Genomic DNA, 22,268 nt, shown 5'->3' with positions numbered 1-22,268 from the left:
TGTAGGTTGCCTCTTTTAAAGTTATGTTTCATTATCACATTTTTGTATTGCATTAGATTGTTATAAGATGTACATTTTTTGTTTCTTCAGCTTGTAAACCGTCTTGAGTATTGTAATCAGTTACAGATAGGTAGCTGTGTTGGTCTGCCATAGTCAAAACAGGCTCATCATAGCTATCTGCCAATCACCCATTCCCACCACCCTTCTGAGTAATATCCCTCCCCACCTTCTCACTATATAGAAGGATCTGGCAACTTCTGTTTCAGTGTATCTGAAGAAGTGTGCATGCACACGAAAGCTCATACCAAGAACTAACTTAGTTGGTCTTTAAGGTGCTACTGGAAGGAATTTTTTTTGTTTTGAGTATTGTAAGATAGAAAGACAGTCTACAAATTAAAAATGATGATGATGATGAATCATATGAGTAGAATGATTGTGCGAAGCTATCCCAACTAGGTGTGTCTATGGCTTTAGGTTCCATTTCAGATATAAAGTGCTTCACCAAATGATGAAGCTCTGTCCTACACTAACATTTGGAAATCAAACTTCTTGTTTCCCTTGACTTCCCCTCACGCACAGCCTTGCAGCCTGTCACATGAGGAAGTGAGACTCTAACCATCGATTTATCCGTTGTTTGTAGAACACACAGGTGTCACCTGTTAGCAGAGCAGCTACTTTGTTGTGACAAAGGTTGATCTTGGTTTGTCATTTGCAGTCAAATTTGGAGGGTAAGTGGTTCTGTCAGGTTGACTACAAGCTCATTTCCTTGAGTAGAAAAGGGAAGCGGAAAGGATGGCATAAGAAAAAAGAAGTGCAGCACTGTTTTATTTGGGTTGTTAATATTGTACATTGAGCCAGTGTAGTGGTTAGAGTGTTGGACATGGATCACCAGGGTTGAAATACAGTACCCACTTGGTCATGAAGCTCATTGGGAAGATTTTCAGCAACTCGCTGTCTCTCAGCCTAACCTACCTCACTGGGTTGTTGTAAGGAAAAATGAGGAGCGAGCGAACCATGGTCGACAGCTGCCTTGCTGACGTGGGGATTCAGGGCACAGCCTTACAGTGGCTGCGCTCTTTCCTTTCAGGTCGGGGACAGAGGGTGATGCTAGGGGAGGAGTTGTCGTGGCACCCCTTGGTGTGTGGAGTGCCCCAGGGCACAACCCTTTCCCTGATGCTTTTTAACATCTTTATGAGCCCCCTTGCCCAGCTTGGCAGGAATTTCGGGCTGGGTTGTCACCAATATGCTGATGACACCCAGCTCTATCTGTTGATGGACGGCCATCCTGACTCGGCCCCAGACACACTGACCAGATGCTTGGCTAAATGGCTGCGTGGGAACCAGCTGAAGTTAAATACTTCAAAGACAGAGGCCCTCTGGCTGGGTCGGGATGACTTGGGGTTGGGGGGCCAACTCCCATCTCTTACGGGGGCACAATTAGTTCCAGTTCCTTCTGTCAGGAGTTTGGGTGTAACCTTTGATGCCTCCCTTTCTATGGAGGCGCAGGTTTCAACCGTGGCAAAAGCGGCATTTTCCATCTGCGCCGTGCGAAGCAGCTGGTCCCTTACCTTTCCCACCCTGATCTTGCCACAGTGATCCATGTGATGGTCACCTCCAGGCTTGAGTATTGCAGGACTGCCCTTGAAGCTGACCCAGAAACTCCAGCGGGTTTATTATTATATATTCCCTTGAGCTCCATGGAGTAAAGATGGATACAAATGTAATAAATAAGTAGTAAATGGTTTGTCATAAAGAAGAGGCTGCACTGATCACAGCTGTATGGTGTATTATGTGGATATCATACCACAAACCAATGGGATCTCTTCTTGTTAAGTGGGCTGGTTCAAACATCCATCATCTTAACTTGATGACTGCAGTATATTGTGGTTTCCTGCATGAGCCGTCAAACACCAAAAATGACATTTTTTTTTTTTTTAACCTCAACAGTTCACACACATTATTTTGTGACTCACTGAGCACTGGATAATTAGCTGGTGAAAAAACAAGTCGTATAGTTAATAACTGACTATCTGTGTACAATTCTGTGATAGTAGCGGCACCTGCCTCATATAACAAGGATTAAATTTTGAGTGCTCTTAGCATGAAACCATTTCTATCACCCAGTGGGAAATTATTAGCTATAAAACTGAACTGAAAGAGAACATTGACCATGCCCTGTAATATCAGAAAACAAAGGCCATGAATCCAAAATACTATATAATCACTTGGGTAACGACAAGGTGACCCACTGCGCTGCTGCTATGTAAAAATATGGTATGTCATGGTCCTTGTCATTTGACTGAGGTCTACAAAGGTTTATGTTCCCATCACCTGACAGAGATCAATAAACTTTCACTTAGCTACAAGCAGAGTCAGCACACTAATGAGACTGAGGAAGTAAGTTTGATTGAACTCACTGGGAATTACTTCTGATACAAATAAGACAAACGTTAAAACCATGGCTATGTAACAAATTGAAATGCTTCAGTTAAGCTTATTATTATTCATTTCATTTCTATACAGCTTTATATTTTAAAGAAAAATTTCAAAGTGGTTTACAGCACATTAAAACATCGATAAAACAATCCAGAATAAAACATTACTGAAGAAAGTCAGATATAAAGCATACAGTCAAAGCAACATAATGAACAAGAAACTAAAATATTATCTTAAAGATTTCAAAATAAAATATTACAAAGAAGGTCAACTACAAAATGCATATTTAACACAAAGTTAACAAAAAAGCCCCTCAAACATTTCAAAAGAAAATATTGTATTATTATACAACTTCACTTTAAGAGTAAATAAATAGTTTTAAGTTGTGCCGGGGGACACAATGTACCAATTAGAAATCATTCACTTTCGAAAAAGTTCAGGAAAACCGGCACCACATGAACACAATTTGCACATCAGTGAACACAATTTGCATGTCAGTTGCAAATGACTCCATGTTTGCAAAGTGGGTTTGTTAGCATTTCCAGGCAACCTGAGCATGTTCCAGACAAGGCAGCTCGATTCAAAAGGCAGCCTTCAAAGATTTCTACACATTATGCTTCCTGGTCTTTTGGGGTGTTCACATGCAGCTAGTATCACGAGAGGCAGGCGAGCGGAGCTGCACTTCCTCAGTCTCATGCCGCCACCACATGGCTGTGTCCTACTCCTGCCCTCCCCAATACAGTGGTACCTCAGGTTACATACGCTTCAGGTTAGTCGCTTCAGGTTACAGACTCCGCTAACCCAGAAATAATGCTTCAGGTTAAGAACTTTGCTTCAGGATGAGAACAGAAATCGTGCTCCGGCGGCGCGGCAGCAGCAGGAGGCCCCATTAGCTAAAGTGGTGCTTCAGGTTATGAACATATTTGGAGTTTTGAGTGAATGTTGTGTGTGCCACACCTTCTGGTTACTTTCAATTGTTCTGTTCTGAGTAAAGGCTAGTTGAATAAAACCCATTGCATTTTTAAAGGAAGAAGGAAGGATCTTCATCCTCGATGCCTCACAACGAAAGGGCAATGAATGTGGTGTGGGGCTTGGAGATTTTGTGGGCACTGGGCATCAGGCAAAGACCTTAAGGGTGGTATGTTGGCAACCCGAGCACCCTGAATTATGCTCAAAAGCTAATGTATAGTCTGGAACATTGCGGTAACATGATGGCACCATCCCACCAGCTGAAAGCCTCTTGGTAATTTCATGTTATTGGAGTAGCCTTGGTATGTAGGTTTATGGGGATTCTTAGCACCTGTTTCTTAAATGGTCCACTGTATGTCAGGCACCGAGACCAATCTATGCTCTCTCCTTTTCCACAAGAATGGGAAAACCCGAGTGTATGCAACCCAAGTGGATCTGAAAATGTAGCAGGCAGGGTAGCCAGCCTGGATTTTGCTGATTTTACTTCAACAGGATTTTGCTGCTAGAACAAGGACAGCCCTTTAAAAAAACCAACAACAACTTTTCACTTATGGAACATTTTAAAGGAAATGTAAGGTTATACTTCAAAAAGTAATTGCATAAATGAGAAGCGTTAAGCTGGTATTTGATTCTGGACAAAAGCTGTGTCATTCCAAGTACATTAAATAAACATTAGAACAAATTGTGTGGCGTATTCATTTTTAAGATAATTTGAAGCCTTTTCCATGTAGGATGGAGTCCAGAGTAAATTAGCAAAGCTTATATAAATTGTAACCAGTGGGAGTTCTGATCATTTAAGAATGCAAGTCGCACCAGTTTCAGTGATGTAGGCATGGAAAGCAACTAGGTTGTCGTATAATTACTAGAAATGCACAAAACTTGAAACATGTATTAACTGTAAGATACTGGAAAAAGAGAAACTTCCATAATATATTTTATTTTTATTTTATTTATCAGGAGGTGAATACCCTGATGATATCCAGTCAAAGGAGAGTCTTTCTGGAGATCCAGCTAAGAAGAATTACTGTGGGAGCAGTCTCAAGAATAAGTCCTCCATTAGGATAACTGGAGCTTCGTTTTCAAAAGGAGAGGTAATCATTGTTCTGTTAGATTTATAAAGGCTGCTATTTATATATGAATCTTCAAATTGTCTTTAGACTCTGTTATATAAAGGGGATGCTTCTTGTGACTTTATTTCTGTTTTTTTAAACAAATTTGTAAACGGCGATAATTCATAAATTAAAACATTAAAATGATAATAGAAATAAACTAACAATGAGGTAGATTTACGAATGAGTCTACTCTTATTTTCTGCACTTTGAACTAAGGAGATCCTTTTCTAGTCTGAGACTAGAACTGTGTCACTCTTATTTAGCATCCCAGGGATGGGGACCTGGTGGCTTTCCAGATGTTGGATTCCCAACTCCTTTTTAAAATTAATTTTTAAAAAAGTTTTTACAAATATCATTTCCATTCAGGTATGTTCAATTTTATACATATACAGGATTCCATGAATCCTTGGACTTGCCTCCCCCCTCCCCCTGTGGTTTTCATAGTACTGCATTTTATACTGCATCTTATAATATTATCCAAAATTGTCCAGATTTCCATTTGTAACCATAGAATTATTATATTACAAGTGTTATATTAATCCTGCTAACATTTTTAACTGTGTACAGTATTCTGTAACAGAATTGATAAATGTTTTTCATTCTTTATTAAATTTCCCATCTTCTTGGTTTCTGATCTTCCCTGTCAGTTTTGCCATTTCGGCATAGTCCATCCACTGGCGGAGGAAGAGGAGTGCGGGCAGCACGCCACACCCCCAGGGCACGTGCCAGCCCCACCCTGCCTGCTCTCTGCCACTGAGTCCATCATCTTGATTATCTATTCTTCTCTGGTTGGAACTTTATCTTCCTTCCATCTCTGGGTGAAAAGCATGCTTGCAGCTGTCATCGCATACGTAAACAGTCTCTTCTTCTCCTCCGGTATTTCATCAGCTATAATTCTTAATAGAACAGCTACTGGCTTTTCCAGAAAGGTTATTTTAAACATTCCCCCCCCCAACTCATTTTATATCATTTCACAGAATGCTTTCGTTATTTTGCACGTCCCCTGCATGGATTCCCGACTCCTGTCCGCTCTGGCCCAGCGTGTCTGGTGGCCAGGGGTTATGGAAGCCATAGTCTAACAATATCTGGAAGGTCACAGACTCCCATCCCTCTTGTTGTCCAAGCCAAAATGCTATTCAGAGAGAAAAGAAAGTTAAAAATCTCCTCACTGTTTTGACTTATTAAAACACAAGAAAGCTGTTTCATTCCTCTGAGAGCGCCCCCTCATTAACATTGTGTGCTTGTTTTGAATTCAGACATTTGTAATGACTGCTGCCTCTGAGGTGGTTCTATACATAGCTGAATTGTGAGTCAATCAGAAGAATTTCTAAAGAATTCTTTACAAAGAAATTATTCCTTCTGTTTTTAGAAGTCTACCAAACTACTTTCATGTCTGTAGAAGGGCTGTTTCAATTTTACATTGCTGTTCTTAAATTTTTAAGATGGTCCATTTTTTTTTATATAATGCAGACTTATGCTTTGGGGCACTTTCCATCCACAGCCCCATTAATGTCCTAAAGCAAGGAGGGATGGGGGACCTCTTGACGCCTGGGCCTAATTAGGCCCACTAGGGGCCCTTATTTGGCCTGCTAGGCTGTTTTGCTCAAGTCACGCCCACCTGTCCTACACCTGACATCATATATGAGATCAGTTGTGGGGCTGGTAAAGGCAGGGCTTAGATGAAAGGGGTTTGCAGCCACCACTGATCAGCTGATCGGTGGTGCCTGCAAAGCCACATGCACAGCACTTTCCAAGCATTGACTATAAACTCATTGTCTGCACCTGAGAAGCGTGCTATAGGGAGCTGGCTTGTGGGCCAAGTTTGCCCACCCGTCAAAATCTATTGCAATCCGATATCTGATGCTTAAAAGTGGGAGGAGACTCACAAAGCCTTTCCTCAGTCTTCTTGTGTTTCCCTTTTAAGCCCCATGGTCCTGTTTGAGCCTCCAGAGTCTCAAACATGGGCATAAGGGCTCTCTTAAAGCTTTTGCAGAAGCCTCCTGTGCACAAGCTGCTTCAAAGGTTGCTTTTGCACAGGGCACAGGGCTTCAAGCTCAGCTGGTGAATGGGGATGAAATTCTGCTGCTTTGGCTTAATGTGGAATTAACCCGTTCTCCTGCCCATCAGCTGATGTGGGCCTGGTTTGGGGATAATGGCCTCATTGCAGAGGTTCCCCACCCTTAGCATAGGGGTATGTGTATGTCTAAGGGGCCTATGCAGGGAAAAGATGTCTCCCACCCACACTAGTTTAGAGCAATTTTCTTTTAAAAAGAATCTGACAATAAATTGCTGAGTGTCCCATTAATGTTAACAGAATCACAGCATGCACCACTAATATTCTTCTGAGAAATATTATCCATTTGCATTTTAATAAGAAACCACGGTGTAATTAAACCAGAGAACTTCGATTTATATGCTACTGCAGGGCACGTTCAGCCTTTTCAGAGCCTGTTGATGTGATAAATTTTATCAAGTGAAAGCTTGAGGAACCATGATGGCCTAGGTGAAGATTGATAGGGAAACCCGATAAACTGCAATGGCTGATGGCCTTAGGCTATGACAGACTTTTTAAAAAAGGATTTCTACTGCAGAAGTATTATGCCAGAGGACACTTCCTAGCCTGTGGCACAGTTGTGGTGCTTCAGCACAACAGTTCATTTTGGACTTGGTGCTGCTCTTGCCTGCAAGTTTATCGCAGTGCCCATATAACATTAACCTCAGAAAAATGCCAATTCAAAATCCCCCCCCCCCCATTTAATGTGGATTTACTGTTTTCCAAGGGGTGGGGTGGTGAGAGAGAGAGAGAGAGAGAGAGAGAGAGAGAGAGAGAGAGAGAGAGATTGTTTATCAGATTTTCTGTGGAAATGTTAAATCTGGAACAAAAGGGGAAATATTGGACAGTCTTTTTGATGAAGACAACATTGCATGGATGCTGCAAAGAACATACATGCATGCATAAGCACCAGAGTCTGCAGTAAACTTCCCTGCAGAAGGGCCCCTGCATGCATGCCAATGTGCACACTAGAGAAGTGGTTTGCCACCCCACGACTACTTAACAATTGCTGAGGGTCTTGGTGGACCACTTAATGCAATTGCTACAAGCAGCAGAAAAATGATTGTGTTGTGCTAGATGCTGTATGGTTTGTATTGGTATTTTACTGCTGCTTTTATTTATTACATAGTGGACTTTATTGTAGAATTCAAATGGTGTCATAGTAAAATACAATATAAGAAATAAAAGCAGCAATAAAAATATAATTAAAAAACCTATATGAATACGTAATATGGTGTGCCATCTCCTGGCTGCTTTTTCCAACTAGACTGGTAGTCCAGTAGGCACAAGTCTGGATCTAACCCATAGTTGCCTGTAAGCAATAATGGGCCATGACTGGAGCCCAAACTTCAGCAAGTCTCAAAGAAACACAATACAGATCAGATGAGCTAAATCAGCAAATAAGTGTTTTGGGGACCACTGGCATTAAGAACAAGGGTGGGGAGCCTGTGGCCTTCCCAGTTATTGTTGGGCTACAACTCCCAATAGCCCTGGCCAGTGGCTGGGAATGATGGGAGTTTGTATTCCAGGACCTCCTGCAGGACCTCCAGTTTCCTCAGTGCTACTTTAGGATGAGACTGGAAATGATACCTTTGCAGTCTTGAAAATGACTTCAAATTGCATTTTGGCAACAGTTGTTGCAGTTTTAGGTTACATACAATGTCAACCTGTCTTCAGTATGAATCCTTCTGAATGACCTGTTTATCATGCACTCATCCTAATTGGCTTGCAAAAAACTTAGTTGTTGGTTTGATTGTAGCCGTTCTTTATTGAGCATTCATTCTGATTTCCTTGCCAGATGGTGACAATGAGCATTCGTCCAACATACATCCTGATTTGCTTGCAGTGTGTTTACATGTCTGCATGTTAATGTTTTGTTCCATCTCACATATTTACCAATCACTTTCCTAACTGCAAAAAGTCTGATCCCCCTCCCCCAAACTCAAAACAATTTCTTGCATTAGGCCGACAGACTCCTTTAAACTGTGCAAAGCTAAAGTTCCAGTACAGTGGTGCCCCGCAAGACGAATGCCTCGCAAGACGAAAAACCCGCAAGACTAAAGGGTTTTCCGTTGCGGAGGTGCTTCGCAAGACAAATTTCCCTATGGGCTTGCCACCCCCCCCCCTTTTTCAAAGCCGCTAAGCCGTTAATAGCCTTTTAACAGCTTAGCCGCTAAGCCGCTAATAGCGCTAAATCGCTAATAGCGCTAATCCGCTTAGCCGCTAATGGGGTTGCTTCGCAAGACGAAAAAACCGCAAGACGAAGAGAATTGCGGAATGGATTCTTTTCATCTTGCGAGGCACCACTGTATGTGCTTGAATTATATTCCCACAAAAAAATGGCAGTCTGGAGGTGTCATACAACTGTTAGAAAGGACAGGAGTATCCAGCTGTTGCAGGAAAATGGCTTATTGGGAGAAATTCCTCAATAATCTGCCTCTTAGATATCCTTTGCCTCTTGTGCTTCAGATTCAGAGGGGCTGAAAAAATGATGCAGTAATTTTTGGCTTTTTAATTAGATGTTAAGCCAGTAAAGCAGTGTGAAAGCATGGCTTCTGTCTAGAAAAGAACTAGTTTTGCTTTTGAAGTTTTGCCACCTAAATGTCAGCCTATGATAGACTTCAAAGGGAAGTGTACCGTGTGACCTCTTCCTGCAGCAGCCCAATTGCCAAATTTCTGCAGCAGCTGGAAGTCTAAGAAGTTTAACAGCAAAAGAAAATCCAATTTATTTATCGGCTCGGTGCTTATTGGTAATAGCCTTAACTACATATATATCAGAACTGTTTGGAACAAATTGAAGAGTCAGAGCTGGCTTTGCTGTAATGTTGTCACTGCGGGGGATCACAGCACAGGATCAAACAAGGACTGAGAGCCCCCAAAGGGATTTTTTTGGGGGGCAGTTTTGTTCGTTCAACACCCTGGCCTAACTAGGGTCAGAGTTTCAATGATGAAAGAGCCAAAAAGGGAATGTTCTGGGAAGCAGTTGTGATCTAGTGACCTAAACCCTCCCAGCTGTTCACCTGAACCCCAAACTGGGTGGAAATGTGGACATATTTGTGAGCAGGTTTAAACTCACCCCTCACTTCCCCTTTTGTTCCAGTGTCCAATTAAAGAAGTAACTTTACTGTTCTGAAACAAGGAACACACACTATATTCCACAGGGAGCTTAAAGTTTAGAAACAGGGACAACCTTCTAATTCCCAGTCTTACAGCACTGGTAAAGCTACAGTGTAAAATGAGTACAATAGTCAAGCAAAATAGGTCAGTAGTTATAAAAACTATTTTTATTAAACACTTTTTTCATTGTTATGAAATAAGAGCAGTATTTTACAAATCTTATCATCTTCACGAGCAGTTGAAACATTATCTGGTTAAAAATCTTTCTACCCCACCAACCTCCCTACGCAAAAATAAAACCTGAACAAAAGTAGTATAGTACAAGTCCAAAATAAAATGTAGTTATTACACAAATTCAAAACATAGGTGGCTGATTAAAACCACCACCACCACTTCACATAAATATATTGGTTATAAACCTGGAGGCCTGCTCATTCATGATTTGGATAGACAGTGTTTTAATCACCACATTGTATCCATGACTGCAGCAGGATTGCTGGCGGAGTAAGACAGCACCAGCTAATTCTGGCACCATGGTCAGAAGTTGTTTGTGTCTGCCTTTTGCACCAACACTTCAACTAGTTTTCATAGAAAATCCAGCTAGTAGGTTTAATAGACTTGGCTTTAAGCCAACAGGATCTCAGCGGCTTTAGCTTAGCTTATTCTTCCTTAAATGATATGAGAGTCGCAGCCTTTATATTCGCCCAAGTGTCATCATTTTCCAAAGCTGAAAAAAGCACAAAATGTTAACTGTTGCCAGTGTAAACATATCTATGCTACCAAAAACAGAAGTTAACCACTGGGAAGAAAAATGAGACATGAGTAAAGAAAACAAGGCCAACAATGGGCAGTGTTGTTGTTTAAAGCAGCTGGGTATTTGTAGAGCCACGTTGTTTGCTGAACTTAAGGAGTTCCTTTGATTTGGAAAAGGGCAGCAGCAGCACATATATAGAATATGTAGGTCCTCAGATGCATTAAAAGGAAGAATGTAATGGGAACTTTCCTGCACCCAGCTCTTCTCAAATGAAATTCATGCTGGGCGCTGCTTCATCTGGGTCCATGTTGGATGTCCTTGGCAGAGACAGTAGTTTAGTGGCTCCCTCTACTGTGTCACTGGCAAGGCCACGTTCACAGGGACCTGGCTAGGCTGAGGTGCTGGAGACACATTGCTTAAGGGTTGCTGAGGAACAGTTGCAGACTCCATCTTGCTGATGTGTATGAAGCGCAGACGAAGCTTCAAAGCAGGCCTCAGGTTGCAAATAATCTTTTCAACCTTTAACGAAAGCCAAAGGAAAATAAAAAGTGGTTATAATGCAATAAAGGGCTGGTCCATTTATATATAATGCTATCACCAGCAGTCAGCTAACTTGCGGTAAAGCAAGCCAGCGGAGATTGGCTGGGCCATGGTGAATGCATGGTGCAGCAGATCCCAGTAGAAAGCGGAGATTAAAATCGGCTTCTATCAGCTCCATGGGTAGGACCTCACTAAGGAGTTTCCCATGGGAAGCTTCACGGTCAGCATATTCTTGAAGGTGCTTGCAAAGAGCGCTTTTGGCATTTTGAAGTGGCAAAGAACAGCTGATCAGCAGGGCTTCAAAGCAGTGCGCAGGGCTCTTTGCAAGCCTGGGTTGTGCATTGAAATCTTGATGTTCATGCAGACTTCAAAGCACCCCATTACCTGATGTTTCCGTAACATCAGGTGACTGATAGGTGGTCAGCACTGCCCACCTGCCAAATGTGGCCTGCTGGTTTAAAGTCTAAAATAAAAATTTAAAGATCTTCATTTACCTTCACAATGCTTACAGAAGAACACTTGTTAATTGAATCAGGATAACAGATTTCTTTTATATACAGGTTTTAATTGGCTCACTAATGGCAGGATGTCTATTGCAAAAAAATCTGTTTTTTGTGAATGGCCACCGTTAATAACGTAATTAACACCATCTCTACTGTTCTGCATTTCATTTCTCATTTCACTGTTTATAATTCTAACTACCCCCATGTTATTGCATCTGACAAAGAGGACTCAAGATTCTTTATTGGTTTTAAATAGTTTTTATGCTATTTTCATTGACTCACTTCAAAATTTAAAATAGAAAACATAATTCTAGTATGTAAGATTTCTTAACCGACATTTTCCCATAATACAGTGATATCAGGGCTACAAAAGATAAAAAAGAAAAACAGAAGAATAAAAGAGAGGAACAATAGAAATAAATAAAGGAAAGAGAAAGAGAAAATAAAGCAAAAGAAGAAAGACTTGGCAAAAAATACAAAAGAGGAGCTTCCGGATCACTTACTTGGTCTTTTACACTGTCTCCAGTAAACATGTACTTCACATGATACAGGAAATCACATATCGGATCCATGTAGTTGAGATGTGTGTTGCATTGGTCCACTTCCAGAAGCATTTCATAAAAAGCTACTCCAATCTATTGCCACACAAACAAAAATGGTACTGAATATGCATGGTATTGGGGAGCTGAGGGTGGTGAGCAGTGCAAGCAGGGGCAGAAGCCTACGGTTCAGGGGTTCTCAAACTTTTTTCTCTGGGTCAAGCTTTCAGAATATAAATTTGCTCGCAACAAGCCTAAAAATTTTCATGGATAAAAAATTCATTGGAAAACAAAAAGAAACAACTAGCAGTGCTAGATTTGTAACACGTCTACTTTATAATAGGTAAAGGACCCCTGGGCGGTTAAGTCCAGTCAAAGGCGACTATGGGGTGCGGCACTCTTTCACTTTCAGGCCAAGGGAGCCAGCATTTCTCCACAGGCAGCTTTCCAGGTCATGTGGCCAGCATGACTAAACCGCTTCTGGCGCAACAGAACACTGTGACAGAAACCAGAGCGCATGGAAACACTGTTTACCTTCCTGCCGGAGTGGTACCTATTTATCTACTTGGCACTGGTGTGCTTTCAGACTGCTAGGTTGGCAGGAGCTGGGACAGAGCAACAGGAGCTCACCCCATTGTGGCAAGCCCAAGAGGCTCAATGGTTTAGACCACAGTGCCACCCACATCCCCACTTTATACTTTTTGGATGCCCCATGATCATATTATAAACAATGTAGCTATGTAAGAACGTGAATCATTCCCAAAATATAATATTGATTGTCCTTGAATCTTCCCACCACAGTGGCGCATGACACTCTTTGAGAACCACTGTAGATCTGGTAAAGGTTTATTAAAAACAACAGATCACATTCTTTCAATTTAAAATAAAGTGGCCTGAATGTTGCATACAGATATACTACTGAAGCATTCTGCAAAAAGACTAAGCTTTGACGATGAGAGGTAATGGGATAGACAACTGTATATAGTTTAGTGGATATGTGTTTGCCGGATACACTGGTGTTCTGTGGTCTACCAAAGAACCACGAGGACATTTCTGGTGGACATTTTTTAAAATTAGTCTTTATCTAAATTTGGGGCTTCTTTAAGATGAACTCATCAATCCATAGCCATATGGGGGTTTCAGAGCTGGCAAATGAAAATTGGTGGCGCCATGGCAGTAACTCTCACTTCTAGGAGAAGAACTCAGGAATTTTTATTCTTCAAAGATGACAGGAAAAATAGCAGAGAAAAAGCTAATTATGCACTTTTCATATCTCTTGCTCTGCCTGGCTTACTACAGAAAGCAGAGTTTAAAAGGCACAGATGTTCCTTCCTGTCTTCAAAGACAGAGCTTGAAGTCAGCTTTGTTTAGCTACTTATGGCATAAGCATAATTAATTTTAGGACACTGAAAATGTCCTGGAGAGTTTATTTTAAAACTCCTTTGTTGTGCTTGAAGAGACAAGCTGATGAATACTGTAATTTGCTTTCTGCTGTGATTGAATGCAAAGTCCATATAATTTGAGGCTGTGCCTGTGGTGATTTCGGGGGAACTGGGCTGTGTTTCTTTCAACAAACTGACAAAAGCAAATGGGCAGCAAAGAAAAAAGGAAAATACCCAAAAGATTTTGTAAGTTATCCCAAAATTACATAATTATGTGATATATGTTCTCTTGCACCTATGACTATGGCAGGGATATATTAAACCTCCAACTACCGTATTTTTCGCCCTATAGGACACACTTTTCCCCCTCCAAAAATGAAGGGGAAATGTGTGTGCATCCTATGGGGCGAATGCAGGCTTTCCCTGAAGCCTGGAGAGCGAGAGGGGTCGGTGCGCACTGACCCCTCTCGCTCACCAGGCTTCAGGAAGCTATCCGCAAGGCTTGCAAGCCCGGCGGGAGGTCCCGCCGGCTCGCAAAGCTTGCGGGCAGCAGCCTGCAGCCCACAAGCTCGGGGGATAGTGGGGAGGCGGAGCGCCTCTTCTAGCTTGGGGATGGCTGCACAAACCTGGGGGGGGGGGGAAATAAAATTTTTCCCCTTGATTTCCCCCCCAAAAAGCTAGGTGTGTCCCATGGGCCGGTGCGTCCTATAGGGCGAAAAATACGGTAACTTGCTTCACTGCAAATGTTATATTGGAAGTCCTCCAAAGAGGATGGAGGAATAAACACAATGAAAGATATACAAACTATCTCTTTGTTGAACTAATTTTGTTGGAAGGATAGGAGAGCAAGGTTAATGTTTGCATGGAAATCCTCACCAGAAAGGCAGTATTTAGCAAAGTCCAAAAGCTTGCTGTCCTACTCTTCTGATGAACACTGCAGCAATTTCTCTTGATCTCACATACCTCTAGCATGCATCTTGTCCTCTCCTGCTGGAACCGCTGTAGGAATGGACCAACCAGGTGATACACGTAGAGTAACTGAAATTCCGTCTTTACTACTGGTATCAATACTTCAGTGAGAAACCTGTAATATGTTAGAAATTATATAAAGTTAGTGCTTTTATTAGCTTTTTGTTTTATATTTTTCTATTTTATACCCTGAAATTTACCAAATTCTGTTAAGAGGCAAGTGCCGCTAATAACATTAAGATGCATACAATCAAATATTCTGACACACACTTAACAGAGGACATTTACCTATCAGCTATGTCTTATGGCTATATGTGGGCTTTATATACAAGCAGCACATTTTTATTTGGCTGAAAATAATATTCAGAGATCATATAGGGTATGCCTGTCATGGCGGGAGTCAGCGAAAAAGGAAGCATATCTTTGTTGTCAGTGAAGTTAACTCTTTATTCAAGGAACTGAACATACTTGTTCTCAGCAACACTCCCCAGTAGGTCTTGCTCCTATGAAGCAGTTACCAGGACTGAAGGTCTCTGCTTTCACCATCTCTAAGGCTGCTCCTCAGGTGTTTCCCAAGCAGTCTCAAACTGTGTCTGGGCACCTCTGTTCTGCTCTTCTCATTACTTTGCAAGTTCTTGGAGACCAGATGAGAGGGGAGCTTGTTGCAGCGGAAGAGGGAGACTGTGTTCTTCAACAGTCCCTTGACACCCCCTCCTGCTCCAGTCTCAGAGTCTCAGCTGCTTCCTGTCCCGGGCTCTTCCTGCTCACTAAACTCTATTGTCCCTTCAGCATCTGAAACCTCCCCCCTCCAATCCACTCCCTCCAACTGCTCCTCTGTGTCCCACCACCGGTCCTCTGGCTCTGAGCCTTCCTCCTCTGGGGTTTCCCCAGCTGGTGCCTCCCACCACTCCTCTTCATCCAGCCAATCCGTGACACCTACTTTGGAATGAGGGAAAGCTGGCCAATGCTTGAATGGTGCCAGACCGCATGTGCCAATGCCAGAGTGTAGCTACAGCACATCTCGGAGTAAGACTGATGGCAAGCTGTGAAGTCAAACAGCTGGAATGGGTAACCAACCCATTCGGTCTCTGAAGTCAAGCTAGGACTGTTGATAACACTCACAATCCGTTCGTGAAGGACAATCCAGTAGGGCTCCTGGGAAAAGAGAGCCAAAGCAACTTCAAATCATCAGGACATTGTGGCCCAATTCTAATGTTTTAGGAGCAACGTGATTGCCACTCTCTTCTGGCTCCACCCTACACCACATTGTTGTAGCATGGGAATGTAAAAAACACAAGCCCATGTGTGGAGAACCATGTTTGTATCAAAAGGCAACTTAGTTACTGCTGCAGGAAACTGAGTTTTAATAACAAACATTTAAGAGTTCTTAAAATAGCAACCCCAAGCAATTTCTACACTGCTCAAGGTGTCCAATTTTCTGAATTGCTTCAGATGCACCATACTCAGTCTTTGATTCTTCACATCCAAATTCCGTTGAACAAACTTACAGTCAAAACTAAGAAAAATGAACAAAACTACCCTAACTTCTGTATTATACTTCTTGTACAGGGGTTGATGTTTTGGCATTCTTTCTCTTCACTTAAATCAGAGTTCAAAATGCAAGATGTCTTACAGGTAACGCAGTGATGATGAGTCCAATTGCGTTCATCCAAGCTGTGATATTGTCTCTGGGCACTAAAGGCTGACTATAAGAAACGAAGGGGGAGAGAGACACATGATTCTTTTATTTAATATTTTGGCAAAGGCACTTTAAAGGAATTGATACATTGAAATCAACTAAATATGGTTAGCTCAGTTGGTTAGGGCGTGATGCTGATAACGCCAAGGCTGCAGACTAGACAATCCTCAGGGTTCCTTCCAGCTCCCCAATTCTGTGATTTAGTTCCTGGGAATCTTTCCAGTTTGACAGATATTAGACAACATTTTGCAATAAGTTAACAGGCCCCTAACTTCACAACAGTATCCCCCACCCCCACCTTTCAGAAAGTTTCACATACCTTTTCAGCACAACATTGAGGAGGGCATTGCCCACATCCTTTCCTGGCACAGTCAATGCCATGAGTTCGACACAGGTAACATGGAGAGCGTGGGCAGCTGGGTTGGGAAATTCATTGAACCTCCAGTCACAGTTTGGGAATGGGCTAGAGGATTTGCCAGCCATCGGTGACAGCGATTAAGGTAAATAAACAGTTATAGAAACTAGGAAGCAGGCATTAGAACAAGAAGTTAGCATCCTATCAGGAGCATCACAGTTACAGAGTATGATGCGTTGTACACTTTGTGTTTTTCACCAAATAATGCAATGCAGTGTATTAGAAATTCTGAGCTGGTTTCCCCAGTTCAAGGAACTAAAGATGGTTTATTAAGAAAATGACTGGTCCTGTGATCTTTTGGATTTATAAATTTGACTTAGGCTGAAATTCCAAGTGTGCTTATTTATTTAACAAAAATTATGTACGGCTTGGCTGTAAAGAAAACATATTAAGTGGTTTACAAGAAATATTAAAAATGTCAACTGAGCAAAGGAAAATAATTAGGAATAAACCAGTCTGGCTCAACTCAGTGGGGTTTACTTCTGGTGAACCTGCCAATGCTTGGGATAACAGCTACACATATTTAACACACGAAAAGAGTTAAAAACATGTATGTTCTACTTATTTTGCAGTAGTAATTTGATAAAAATCTGTGGGCGGGCTGAAGCACTAGAAAATGACACCAGAGCATAGCCATTTACCAATTCATTATAATGAGAATAGTTATTTGCATGCAGCCTGACATTTCACATTTCTTTTGTGTTTTTTTTAAGGATATTATCAACCAGTCTCGCAATCAATTTGCAATAATAAATATCTTCAGGAATCCACAGGTTATCTTCTCGTGCATTCATGCCACATTTGAGGTAAGTATCACTTAAGCACCAGCCTTGTGGCCGATTGTCTTTGAGGGAGCCGATGATGGCATGGACGAGCTTTCGTTTCAGGTTCATCCTCTCCCGGAGGTGCCCCTCGTAGTAGTGAAGAGTGTTGTACAGGTAGGTCACTGGACGATCTGCCAAGAGGAGAGAACAGATGTGCTCACAAACTTAGAGCCAAGCCTGTGTTTAATCCATGTTATAAAACTAAACCTTCATTCAGGCAATCCAAGCTCTGTTCCAGTAAGTCTGGGATTTGTACCAAATATAAATAATGCAATCTGATCATCTCTCAGTTTGGGGAAAATTTAGCCTGCAATTTTTGCTATCTTGTAGACTTTACTTCGCTCATTGCAGGAGCTTCAAAGATTTCAACTTGTTTTGCCCACACACTTTCAAGAATATGTATACAACTGCAAGGACTAGCTTCCAGTTTTCATAATAATAGAAGCTGAGATTTGTACGAAGCTAAATTGTGCAGCCAGCATCACAGAACGCATTTTTTTTTTGCACTCTCGCTGAATCGCTGTATGTACACGTAGCCATGCTTGTAGCTTTAAGAATCAGAGGCAGAAGTTCAAATGAGCAGTAGTACCTGTTGCCTCTTTGATTAAAGTTCTCATAATAATTCAGCACATTAACCCTGGATTTTGTGAAAAACCAGAGAAAATCTCAAGCTAGGTTCATGTTAGAAATAAATTTTGTGTGCTCAATCTTTAATGTGGTAACCCTAATACACCTCTAAGTAGCAGCTCTGGCTAAAACATCTCTTCCCCATTTTTTCTAAAGCATGCAGCATTGGCACTGGTAACTCAAATATTTCTCCAAACCCAGAGAATAATATTTGGGTGTTTGGAATTGGAAAGAGCATGTAATAGTGACCAAAACGTGGAATAAAGTCACCCTAGAGGACAATTCTGCAAATACTTTACAGTGACAACAATGGATTAAAGGCCTTAGATTAGACAAACATTAATACATTAATGACATTGGAAAGAATTGCTAGTCTCTGGCTTTTCCAGATTACTATAACAGGATATGCTCATCAGCAGTGACAATAAAGAACAGCCTCAAAAGATGCTTCATAGTGATTTGAGCAAGATTCTAAGCAGGAGTGTTTAAATGCTTATATGGTAATGTATGAGGTTTCCTAAAGCAATCTATATAGCAACAAGCACACCAAAAAAGGGGAAATCTGGTAGTGTCAAAATCTGAAAAATTCTGTTCATTTTCCATGCCCCTTTAGTTCATAAAATGCTAAAAAAAACCAACGAGGCAAAAAACCCAAACAGTTTCACATGCAGAGTAAATACAAATGCCAGCATAATCTATTTTGCATTTATCTCAAATTTAAGCTGTTTGATCACATAATTTGGATTTATTTTTAAGCCACGAGGGATTAATACCTTTTTCTTAATCCTTGTTCTCAAAAAGGGAGGGAAGTTATGTGTGGCTGTTATTAGCGGTCTACTCAGCATGGTGACTATTACAATTCATGTTGTCCCTCATTACTGAACTACTAATCTTTATGGCTTCTCCTCAGCTTTTGAAGTAATTGGAAACATCAACAATCCAGTCTCATACTTCTCTCCCCACAGCTATTTCAAAAGAGGACCACCCCAATTAGCTCTTTCCCGCAACCTCATGAGCTTTGATGCATGCATGGCGTTTGACTACATACAAAGGCTTCCACTTTCCTGCAATATGCTTGCTGGGGCTGAGAGCGGGGGGGAGGGGGGAGCTCAGCATGCATACATCTGCTTTGTAACATGCAGAATTTCCCCAACACTAAACATCAACAGGGACAGAACTTGACATCTGCACATATGTGCCTGCAGTTTTGGCTCAGCCAAACATGGATGCTATCGCACCATCTCGGCTGCCATTTTTGAAATGTATATTGACACAGACTTTTGAAGAGGCCTGTAGTTTCCATAGTCTTCCTAGGAGTAGGGGTCGTCCGTCCCCCCCCCCCCCCGCAAGTCTGACGAAGCCATACGCAATTACTCCTTTACTATACTGGTGAGACAAGCAAAATTAGCACAGCTGGAACAAGACTCAGACACAAACAACGCTTCATTGGTGATATTGTTTATCATCCACTCAGTTTACAAATTCAGGTATTTACCGAAAAAGGGGAAAAAAAGAAACTTACCATGGAATTTGTATAAGCCTCCTAGATGATCTAGTAAAGTCTCCAGTGATTTGGACACCGGAAGGAGTTCCAGAAATCTGTGAATCACAATGTCAAATACTGGCAGGAAACGGAGACACACATTTCCAAAGTATATCGGCAAGTACTGGGGCTGGATTTGTACTGGAGGGTTGACTTGCTCTGCTAACCCTTCAAAATATAACTTTTCAGGATACCTCTGTAGAGGGAAAAGTTTTTAAAATATTAATTTATCTGCCTTGCTTTGGTAACATTCCAAACCTAATATTTTATTCTCTAAATGTTCTGAATGCAGATTCCCCCCCCCCCCCGCTACAATCCTGTTGTGCACTTGAAAAGCAATGGTGCTTTACATTCATATCTCACTGCAAAATCTCTAGCACAAACTGAGCTCTGTAATTAGAAACACATACAGGCAGCAAATCATAGAAGGGCTTTTAAAGATTTCTAACCTCAGGTGGGGTGCTACTGCTAAGAAAATGAATAGGCATGTTTTTGCCACTGGGGAAACTAGGGTGGTTTTTGAAGCAGTGAGATGAATGCAGGGAAGCCTTAGGGTGATTTCAGCCTCAAAGCCCACATCTCAGGCAGTTCACTGTGGCTGGGTATATCTACACATGCAGGAAACAAAAGCTACCACACCTTCCAAGTCCTGATGTGTTCTAGGTGGTAAGGCTTGGCCTAGCATCCTCAACTCCCCTAATATTTCCCAGCATTGAAATGGTTTTGTGTGTGTCTTTGCCTGTAAGATCTGCCTGTTTTCGAACTATACTCCCAGTTCAAATGTGAAATACTGCCAGCCTTTCTCAGACATAAGAAAACTAATCTTGGTATTAAGCAAGTTGCAGTTGTTAGCCTTTGTCCAGCGGTGAAGTCAAACTGCTACATTAGCAGCACTAAAGTGACCTCCAGCCTGAGCAGTGTGCATAGAGGTCCTAGGCTAATGTGGACCAAAGGAAAGCAGAGCAATACGTTTGGTACCAGCTTGGCTGCAGGAGTTGCCATAAGGAGGGACTCCCCTCTGGATTTGTGTATGGTTTGCTCCTTAACCCTTTCTTCTCTCAAAGGTATCTTGGAAAGCGGAAGTAGTTTAGGATCAGAGTTTCCTTCTCCTAGATGGGCTACCTTTCAAGGTTGATGAGCCCCATCTGCCCCTCACTCCCTCACTCTACAGCATGTGCAGAAACCACCTTCTCAACCATTAGGCCCCTATTAGTCCTGTCCACTCAATCCGTTGGAGCCTGTCTTTGTCCCTAAAGTACCCAGGGTTTGAGACCCATCAGCTACCCTCACCTGGTATAACCAGCCAGTCTAAGCCATTCCCTGGGTGTGGTTGCTGTCGCATGTTGACAGCTTTTAGCAGCCCTAGGTGAGTGCTGAGCGCAGGGTGGGGACCAAAGGTGGACAAACTACCTCAGAAGTAGCATGACATGTCCCCCACCAGAGGCACTACCCCCTCCCCTAGGACCTCATACACCCTTAGCAATTTGTAGTAATAAACAAATAAATGCCTTGAGAAACAAGGTGTAAAGTTAGAAAAAATATTCTAACTTTACGTATTTCACCACTAAGTAAAGTAACTGAAAGTACCTTGTGATATGACATGTGTTTTGTATGCCAGTCATTCTGCAGCCAATGCTCTGGGGAGTTGTCTTTCACAAATTCACTCACTCGGTTTCGGAAATCATTAGGTTTAAGTAAGAGCAACTGAATGATGAAGTAGCACACTTGGGCTTCGTTGCCCTCATGACTGCGCATTGCCTGAAATGGAGAGGATAAAAAGCATCTAAGAGGACAGCAAAAGACTACAAATTAAACATTTGTGGCTCATGGAGGGAAATAAATAAATTTGTGAGTCAAATCTGTAGCACATGAGCCAGAGATGTTTGGAGCCACACTGTGCATAGGCGTTTATATGCTAATGCTAGACGCCTCCATGCCAAGATGAGCAAGTTGGAATGGTTGGTTTTAAAGGAGCGCATGGATATCTATTTATCTCACACAACTTGTGCATTGTTTGATTGTTAAAAACCTCTAAGCAGTTTACAAAAATATAAAACGAAACTTTGAAACTATCAATAAAAAAAGTTAAAAACAGATATTTAACAATATTCAGAAGATGATTAAAATCAGCACTAGCTAAAAAGAAAGCACATGTAAGATATATAGTGGGCATGACAGAGACGACCAAAGAGACAATTGTATCTTCTTTGCATCTGTCGTCACTGTGGAAAATGTGGGGTTGATCCTTATGCCTGAATGTACTTTCTCAGAGTGTCTGAGGAGATGAGGGAAACAGTTGTAAAAATATGAACAAATCACTGGGTCCAGGTAGCATCCACCAGACTACTTAAAGAACTCAAACGTGAAATTACTAATCAGCTTTTTAAATTGTTCATAAATGACCTAGTTAGGAGTGAGCAGTGAGGTGCTATGTATCATAATCGTTCAGCGTGGTAAAAACAAAAAGGAATTGTGAGAATCTCACTAACTTAGGACTATTAGTTTTATGGTCGTCATACAAGAGGTATCCTCTGCTGTGGCGTTACTTACCAAACATAAAATCAATCTGTCCAGTGTCACAATGTTGTATTTCCACACCATGTCATTGAGAATCTCAATACACTTATTGAGCTGCTGGCCCCCAGCTGATGTGGAAAATTCATAGACCAAGAAATCTGCAAATGTCCTTACATGAGCCACCAGAGCTCTGGCTCCGATTCTTTCCAACACCCTAACAAACAGGATAGAAAAATGCAATGGTGGCAGATGCAGAATTAATTTAACAA

General features: G+C 41.7%; 1 protein-coding gene and 1 long non-coding RNA gene across 5 annotated transcripts in view; one reads left to right on the top strand and one right to left on the bottom strand.

Moving 5' to 3' along the window:
* LOC144327263 (uncharacterized) overlaps window positions 1-4,678 on the top strand; it is a 32,161-nt gene extending 27,483 nt beyond the window's left edge. The window contains exon 5 of the long non-coding RNA XR_013392244.1: window positions 4,363-4,678. This is a non-coding gene — a long non-coding RNA (uncharacterized LOC144327263). The remainder of the gene's footprint in view (window positions 1-4,362) is intronic.
* Window positions 4,679-9,832: 5,154 nt separating this feature from the next.
* The window catches only part of MED23 (mediator complex subunit 23), a 42,833-nt gene continuing 30,397 nt past the window's right edge, over window positions 9,833-22,268 (bottom strand). For all 4 annotated transcript variants that reach the window (XM_028723431.2, XM_028723432.2, XM_028723434.2 and 1 more), the window contains 10 exons: window positions 22,033-22,213; window positions 21,070-21,240; window positions 19,462-19,678; window positions 17,207-17,443; window positions 16,393-16,558; window positions 16,008-16,080; window positions 15,315-15,529; window positions 14,369-14,489; window positions 11,988-12,119; window positions 9,833-10,960 (listed from right to left, as the gene is read on the bottom strand). In XM_028723431.2, the coding sequence (XP_028579264.2) occupies window positions 10,790-10,960; window positions 11,988-12,119; window positions 14,369-14,489; window positions 15,315-15,529; window positions 16,008-16,080; window positions 16,393-16,558; window positions 17,207-17,443; window positions 19,462-19,678; window positions 21,070-21,240; window positions 22,033-22,213 (1,684 nt within the window). In that variant the 3' untranslated portion in view covers window positions 9,833-10,789. The remainder of the gene's footprint in view (window positions 10,961-11,987; window positions 12,120-14,368; window positions 14,490-15,314; window positions 15,530-16,007; window positions 16,081-16,392; window positions 16,559-17,206; window positions 17,444-19,461; window positions 19,679-21,069; window positions 21,241-22,032; window positions 22,214-22,268) is intronic.

This window comes from Podarcis muralis, chromosome 3, assembly GCF_964188315.1.
Source record: "Podarcis muralis chromosome 3, rPodMur119.hap1.1, whole genome shotgun sequence".
Taxonomy (NCBI): domain Eukaryota; kingdom Metazoa; phylum Chordata; class Lepidosauria; order Squamata; family Lacertidae; genus Podarcis; species Podarcis muralis.
Note: the sequence above shows the minus strand (reverse complement) of the source record. Positions and strands in the feature narration are given on the sequence as shown.